This window comes from Glandiceps talaboti, chromosome 2 (genome assembly GCF_964340395.1).
Source record: "Glandiceps talaboti chromosome 2, keGlaTala1.1, whole genome shotgun sequence".
Lineage (NCBI taxonomy): Eukaryota > Metazoa > Hemichordata > Enteropneusta > Spengelidae > Glandiceps > Glandiceps talaboti.
Window position 1 is genome coordinate 17,622,826 of NC_135550.1, and position 9,158 is coordinate 17,631,983.

The 9,158-nt window shown below is 33.1% G+C and overlaps 1 protein-coding gene across 1 annotated transcript in view; it reads left to right on the forward strand.

The window, feature by feature from the left end:
• The first annotated feature begins 4,126 nt into the window (after positions 1–4,126).
• LOC144450191 (protein dispatched homolog 1-like) overlaps positions 4,127–9,158 on the forward strand; it is a 58,851-nt gene continuing 53,819 nt past the window's right edge. Inside the window, exon 1 of the mRNA XM_078140775.1 lies at positions 4,127–4,787. Within this exon, the coding sequence (XP_077996901.1) occupies positions 4,648–4,787 (140 nt within the window). The 5' untranslated portion in view covers positions 4,127–4,647. The remainder of the gene's footprint in view (positions 4,788–9,158) is intronic.

The window sequence follows — 9,158 nt, forward strand, 5'->3', positions numbered from 1 at the left end:
GTTGGGGCGGAGCAGTGCGTGATAGGCATCTTTGATCGTCGAGTAACAGTGATCTAGGGTCTTGTTTCCTCTGGTAGGACAGCTGACATGTTGAATGAATTTCGGAAGCACTTTTTTGAGATTAGCATGATTGAAGTTGTGATGTGCATATATCTCATAGTCAATTTATATCATAGATTGTCACATCAGCTGCGTTTTGCTATTTTTGAACATATCAACTCCCAGGGAATTCTGTAAGTACTGTTACCTATTGTTATTAGCGTCATGTATGGAATATAAATCAGATTCTCGTAACACAGTACACAATACATACTCTGGTATGACAATTTAATCTGAAAACCTCTTGGGTCTCAAAATGTACATCTTTTTAATTAAATGTTCAGTGGAAGGAACTTGAATAAAAAGGACAATCCAGAGAGCCGAACAACTTAATTAAACCTGCTATGGTCTATGAATTAATAATAACATGCATATAGGAAATCCATACTGTACCCTATAAAGGCTATATATGATATGATAAAATGTACAGAACAAAACTGTCTGTCTGTCTGTCTGTCTGTCTGAGAGGTGACATCTTTTTAGAAATTAAAAGACATTTTGATATTAAAAAAGTCACACAATTTCGATTTTTAAAGGTTGCTGCAAAATTATGGAGAAATATGAAGTTGAAACTTTCGCAGTTTCATTAATAAAAGCGTTTTAACTAAGTTTAAGTTTAAAAGGACCTGCCGAGTCACCAGCACATTTTGATCTGATATTTATCACTAGAATATTCATAATATAGTAGACACTTCCTTTGGATGGCACACCATAAAGAGTGCACAATAATTCACGTAACTTGACATTGGCACTGAGATAAAGTTTCAACTTCATATTTTTTTCAGTATAGTTAGGGGCGAGATCAATAGTTCAATGTAGGATTAAAAAACTAACTTCTTTTAGTTAGGCTTCAGACCCCCCCCCCCCCCCCCCCCTCCCCAACTAAATTGGCCAAAATTGAAAATATTCAAGTTCAGACTGCACAATTGATTTCAAATCAGTATGTAGTGAGGAAAAAATAATTCTTTTGTTGACACTTTACTATATTTTATAATGCCATGCATTTACTATAGTGAAAATTCTTCTATTTTTCAATTTGACATTTAAAAAAAAATATATTTGTATATAGGGATACAAACAGACTCATTAAAAGTAAAATCGTGTTTTGTAAGATGAGAACTAAATGGCTCAAACTCCCCCCACCCCCACCCCCACTCCCAAGTAAAAGAATTTAGTTTTTTTATCCTATATTGATCTCACCCCTTAGGGTTACATGTATATGTATGATGTAACATAAATGAACATAATCCTTTAATTTCTATCAAATCACTATATCCTATGCAGGACTTATTTTAATGCAAAACTATGTTTTGATTTCTACACTGGTGTTCCAGCAGATTATGACTTAGAATTTGAGTGTGGAAAACAGTTGTTTTTAATGTGGCACAAGCCGCGATTATGAACCTTTAATTCATATGATAATACTTCCATAAAACATCAATTAAACCACTAAATAGTATAATATTAATGTCGATACATGCCTGCTATGACATTGCAAATTGCCTTCTGGCATTGTTTGAACAGTAGACTTGTAGCAAAATATGGATTCCTCAACATTTTTGGATACATATGAAAGATTACGCCATCAGATCGTTTATGTTATATCTTAATACCTGGTGTGAGTTCGGTCAATTACAAGTCATGGTTAAGTATGTTTCAGTAAGTAGAATACTAGAGTAAGATTTAAATATGCAGCATAAATTATTCATTTTTATTTATCTATTTATTTATTTATAAACTGAGCAGCATGCATCCATAATATGGGTTTTCATGCATTTGCAAAATATGACAAATACAAATGCAAATATTAAAATACAAATATACGTGACAGATACAAAAATTATGCAACAATATGGAATACTGAGAAGAGTGGGAGAATGCAGAAGTCATTAGATTAATGAATTATTTGCAATGGTTGGTGCCCTGTATCTGAGGGATCGGGAGTGGGCTTTCAGAATGTGGAATTTTGGTCCTTGTGTTGTATTGATGAACGGTATGATTGGTTGTTATAAGTTCAGAAAGGTATGATGGTACTTTTTTAGTAATACTTATTTTGACAAGTTTTAATTGAAGTTGTGTCTTGCCCAAATAAGGTTAAACTCGGCTTGCACATTTAAATTTTAGTAAAAGCTATAGGAAAAGTTGATCCAGAAAAAAGAATGATCCCATGGTTATGGATTTCCTCATAGTGATGATAAAATGTATATTATTCTTTTGTCTTCATGATGAAATTCATTATGTCAGAGTTAAAAAAACTAAATATATATGATTGTCAATAAAGATTCTACTAGTCTTTGCAGGTGAAGAGTTTTTGCCGAAGTGTTTCTGTGAAAAGTTGTCAGTAGATATTAAATCAACTGTAATTTTCTGCAAAAACTTGTGGTGACAAGGTATGGAAATGAATGCAAATTTTTGCAGATTACCCCTCTGTTACCAGGATTTCTCAGTATCTGTATCTGTATCTGTATCTGTATCTGTATCTGTATCTGTATCTGTATCTGTATCTGTATCTGTATCTGTGTCTGTGTCTGTGACTCTGCTACACTCATTGAAAAAAGAAGAGCGTAGTAGAATCACAGATACAGCAAAATAGACAGCCTAGGGATTTTTAAACCTCAGCCACTGAAACCTAGATGCAGATACATAAAGCAGATATGAGACCCTTCGGCAACTGATTTATTTTCTATCTTCATCATATTCATAATAGTTTTTCAAATTCTCGCACTCAAGTCTAGTAATTTCATTTTCACAAAACATCTCAAAACATTACAGTTAAGAGAAAAATGGCTTCAGGCTAAGTGCAGACAGTCCAAAGTGTACTGTGTAATAGTTTGCATGGTTTGCCAAGACTAAGTGACGACACAACATGGTTGGCAAAGTAGAGGAAGTGTATTAGAGAAGTCATTATCCTAGTACATATACAGGAAGTTGCCACAAGGAACTTATTTGTTATTTAATCATCATTACCAGTAATTTCTCATATTTCCTTTTTATTTGCTGTTTTCCTTGTGGCTGTAACTAAGTTTCTTTTATGTCAACAGTTTATATTGCTGGGGATGTTCAAATGGAGCTCCCATAGACTTCTGTACATACATACATACATACATACATACATACATACATACATACATACAATAATCCAATTTGTACATCTACTCCCTGTCTTCACACGTAGTCTAGCTGGGGAAAAAAGGATTGAAGTGTTTTGAGTGATGGATCTTGCCACATACTTCACCATTCAGTTTTCATTTAAAGTTGATGTCAATGATGAATATCATAATTAGCGTAACCCACACTGTCAATTTATTATTATGAACTGTAGGAGAGGTTCATGATAATAAATACACTGGTATCAATAAATCAAGATATATAATATGAATGGGGCCATTATCATAAATACAAAATCAAATCATGTTTGGTTGAACAGCAATCAAGAAGTGTATATCTTTCACTCCATTGAACACCAAGTAGGTCTGTCTGTGTACAGACTTGTTGTGGTATCAAGTGGTTGCTACAAAAAGGATAAACCCCAGACTTTACAAAACACGGATACAACAAATTATAGCACAGGAGACTACCTCATCCAGGAAATGTATACTTAATCAGGCAGTTACTAAATGTTTGAGAATGCTATCGTCATGAGCAATCATATCAAATTAGACTTCTCCCTTACTTCCCCCTTTCGTGGTAATCTGCCACACCCATGAAGAATGGTTTGGTCTGTGCAACACTGTGAACTATCGGAATCACAGTGAACAATCAGCTATTGAGTTTCTACATGTATGACTGCCATGAAGTAAATGGCAACTCATAAAACAACTTCGTATGGTTTCAATCATTCGGAACCTTCTATTCAAAAAGTGATGTTTACCTGTTTATTAGTGCAATAACTTTGTACTTTTAGGAGGGGTGAATCCTTGAATTTTACTACTTTCCACCCCATTAGCAACATCACAATGGTTGCGTCCAAATGAAAATCTGTCATGTTTTCTTATGCAAATGTACCATTACTACTTGTACCCTTGAATGTTCACAGTATAGAAATGCTCGGTGTTGAGTTTGGACTGCACACTAACAGCTGTAGTATACATACATCATACATGAAATGATTTCTCAATATGACACCTAGGACTTTGTTATTGGAGAGTAGCAGTGTATAGTGACTTCAAGGCTACCACCATGTCATGGGCTTCATGCCATTTAGTTGTGTTTTGAGAAGTTGGTCAAACTATAAACGGACTGTTTTGCAACTGCAGCAACTATGAATACACATCAGTTGTTGATGTGATTAAGATGTTTGCCTTTTACTTATCAAAGGAGATCAAAGCTTCAATAGAATGTACATTCTTCACCACTGTGTTTGTACCTCTATCGATAATCACCAGTGATCGCTGACTTGACCGACCACACAGTCTTTCACATCACAGTGTACCTGTGGTAGTAACCAACCGTTTGTCAAAGCTAACAGACTTTCAGTACAGTATCTGCCGGAACTCATAACAGTTTGTAAAAAGTCTGCTTTGAAATGGTCAATTTTTCAATATAACTATGTTTAATACAACTGGAGACAAACACAGAATCATGGATGATGATTGGGAAAAATTTATTCAGTTGATCGCAAACCCAAATACTCATGGAGATTCCAAGTCACCGTTTGAAATTCCTCAAAAAACAAAGTCAGTCTGCAGGTATAGTAAAATATTCTCTCTACATCTATCTTACCTTCAGACAGAGTTTATTTTGAGTTTATTATTTATTTTGCTACAGGTAAAAGTTGATCCCTATAAGTTGAAATATTACAAATTTTGGCAGGTATAGAGACAAACATTGGATAGGTTTTCAGCTGCAGACATCTATTCTAGTATAGTGTAGTAAAGTTTTCATGTACATTCTGTACAACAGATCATGGAATGAGTTGTAGCGATTGTTGACTTAATGGGTCACACAGTACACTTTATGTAACACCACACTTCAAGGTCAGAATATGCATTTTAATACATCTTTGTAAATGTCTGGACATTTTAAGATTACTCTTATAGACTTTGTTATTTAATAAAACACTTCCCTCATCTTTACTAGTTATTTTTTTATACAAATATGTTCAATGTGTTGGTATGTGTACGAGTATAACTATTGGTTTCAACATTTTCAGGAAAGAAGTTTAAGTTGTTGTGTGCAATTCTACTTTTCCATTCTAGTTGATATATAAGTTAACCAAAGTTTGATTGATGTATTAGATTCCGAGAAAGGGGCATAGAGCTGAGTTTTGATACATGTGAAAAATTACGACATTGGATTGTTTTTGGGGTTAACATTTTCTGCATATAAAAACGTTCTTTTACCACAATATTGTATTCTACATTTACTGAAGCATTCCTACCTGCAAAACTCAACAAACCTGGTATTCAGATAGAATATAATTACAATATATGTTTCAATGACATAATCAAAATTTAGTATTACTGGTATTATGTAGAGTGAAACATTGAGGAATAGCCCCATTTAATATGTCCATCAACCAATTGTGCTAAACCACAATCCCTGTACATGTATGACTGTATCAGAAGACAATTTTGAATACCATCAAAGGCATGTATCAATATTAGTATTCCACAATCATGTACTAGAGAATAGTAGTTTAATTGATGCATTATGTGAGTATTTTTACCAAAATGAAAAAGTGTACAAACTCGGCTTTTGTCACTTGAAACTATTCCCAAGGCTTGGTAATTCAAAGTGATCATAATTAGAGAAAAAATACTCATTACCTAAATTGCTTGTGTACATACAATGTATAACATTCTGATAATAGATAATGTAATGATATCTTTCTAATTAAAATGGCACAAATTTTGTTATCATTTGAGGTTTAATTCCAGAAAGTAGCATTGTTGAAATTGGCATTAATTAGCTATGTTTAATTAATATAAGGCCTATCAAAAAAAATTATATGGTTCTGATTATGTTCAATTTTAGAATAGGTCGAGTAGGTAGATTTTTTATTTTATTTTATATATATATATATATATATATATATATATATATATATATATATATATATATATATATATATATATATATATATATATATATATTTGTTTTTTGTTTTCCATATGTTCTCTGTATTATTGGTTTCTTCTCATCAGATGTACAGCCATTACAGATTGGATGAACAGCTTTATAGCATCTTTTTAAGTTGGTGTCAGTTTCAGCATCCACTAAAAAGGTTTAGGGTTGGTGTGAAAAACTAGGTGGGGGTCGGGTAACCGGAACCAAACAATTTTTTTTTGTAGGCTTTATATACATTACATGGATTGTTGGCTGTCAGTATACCTTAAAACAAAATGTAATAAATAGGATGAGGAGTGAATTTTGTGTTTTATTTTTATCCTGCTCTGTATTTAATAATTACACACCATCTTGCAACACATCAGTTGTACTTCCTAGAACTTTTCACCTCATTAGACCATATCAATAGCCAAATAAATCTTAATGTGAAATTTTTACTGACTGTACATGCAAACTGGATGTACACACGGGCATCATTGTAGTGTTACTGTATATAGAATTCCAACAATAGTTTTACACATTAATGTGAATTTTTTACTGACTGTACATGCAAACTGGATGTACATGTATACACGGGCATCATTGTAGTGTTACTGTATATAGAATTCCAACAATAATTGTTTTACACATGAAATGGCATGGAAAAAATTGGCTTCTGATAAAAGTTTGCAACCCGTTTGCTGTGTAAACTGTACTGGTGCTGACTATGAGTGCGTAGCTATATTTTTAGCCACTTTAAACTGCTTGAGTCAAGATTGGAATTATGATGTACATTTGTATTACATTTGAGTAATTTCACTAGCATTCAGTGCATAACCCTGCCATATATAATTCAAGTTAACCCCCAAGAATTCATTTTCCTTTGGCATGTAACTAATACTAGATTGCCAGTCAGTAAATGGACTGATTTTAAAACTCATAATCTACAAGATTTCTTTTAGAATAAGACAGATTACCCACAGAAAGACTTGTTTGTTCAGTAAAATAAAGCCCAGAGACTTGACTTGTTGTTGCAATGACAAGAATTAAGCTGTCAATACCAAGACAAGTTCTCTACATCACTTTTCGTAACATCAAGACAAATCTCTGAGCTGAGTAAATGAGGGTATGTTTAGTTTTCTTTGTTGTTAAAAAGCTGCCCTCTGTTAATACCTTAGTACAGTTCTGTTTTACTGTAGTGTATGTATAACCTGTAATACCATTGTTTTATTTCAAGTTGGATGTGACATGATCTTGGTGATCAAACATCACTGCCAAAAGATCATGGTTTCATTATCACTGATTATATTTTCATTACAAATTTCACTGTGTTGTTATTCAGACCATACATGTACAAGTTTGCTGATTGGTCCATTCTAGTGTCAATCAACTTGGGTGCTAATATAGATAGAAATACCACGTGTAATATCATTAGTGTCATATACTGTAGGAATATTTTAATTCAGTCTTCTGATGGGATTATCATTTTAAAAAACCACCTACATGTACATGTACGTGTAGTTGATCTGTGTACAAATGTGGAATGTGATACAGAGTAAATTTTGACTTTTACTACACCCCCACCCCCCAAAAAAAAAAAAAAAAGATTACAACACAACGCATTCACTATTTTGAACCATCCTGATCAGATTTCATTTGAGAGCAGAGTTAAAACAAGTGTGCTTTGCATTGCACCACAAAACAAACTTTGTGGTTAGGCTGATTAGTTTGTATGTCATACTAAGATTGTGTTCTACCATGTAAATGCTTGCAGAACATTGTGTGTTTGCCAACCTGGGCTGGAATTATCTACAGATTAGGATGATTTCTATTTCTAAGAATTAGTAATTTAAAGTGCATTCACAATGTCAGTGAACATGACCAATCAATGTCATATCAAATAAAACGTGAAAAAAAATATTCAACCAAAATCCAACAATCAATAGCATTTCCAAATCAACCTCACCCCTTCCCCCTAAAGAAATGGTACATTCTCAATGTCGAGGGAGTGTGTGCAAATCATGTCATTTCTAGCAAATTTATCAAAACAATTTAACGTGTTTCTGCCATTTTGAACTATTCTGATTAAATTCCATTTCAAAATATCCATCAAAAGTAATTCTGTATATACCAACTATGTGTTGAATATTGAACCATAGATGTTGAGCTCTCTCCAACATCTATGATTAAATGTACAATTAAAATAAATTGACCCTATATTGCTCATTATCATGTAAATACCTGTAACCAAATTATCTTTCACTAAAAACATTTCACTATCAATGATGCGTCTTGTCTTGCCGTAGGTGACCTCAGTCAGTTGAAACGTGATGTGAACGGATATAACTTTACTGTACATTGTAGTGTTACTATTGTTTAGCTGCTAAAACCAAATAGGATGACAGCATGGTTGTATGTCACAACACAAGCTTTCTCCCTGGCTTACATTGTAGTTATAATCATTCTTTACATGACCATTACTAATTCCATGAATTGTTTCTACAATAAAACTTGTGTAACAAACATAAGAATTTCTGACTATTATTGACAAAATGGCAATGGCAAATTCTCACATGCCCAGTTACAAATCTTCAGCTGTGTAATTTATCAGTCTACTGTTAGTGTCAAAACCATGCTATATAATATTATGGACTACTACTACTACTACTACTAGATATCCCATGATGTAAACTTAAATCATAGGCGAAAGACTAGTACATGACGGTAATTGCTGTAATATAGAAGTTTAGATGTATATCTACCTGTTGAAGTACACAGTCACCCATTCTTGATAAATTCAGCAAAAGACACATCTTTTTGGTCGGGCATTTTCCAGTGCCTTTGAACATTACTGTGCAGTGAATTCAGGTGATTTATTGGTTGATTGATTGGTTGATAGTAATTCCTTTTTTTTTTACAATCTGTACAATTTACACAATGTATAATTGTGTGACATTAAATTAAAATGACCAATGATTTAGCAGTTTGTTTATATTTTTGAATACCATAGG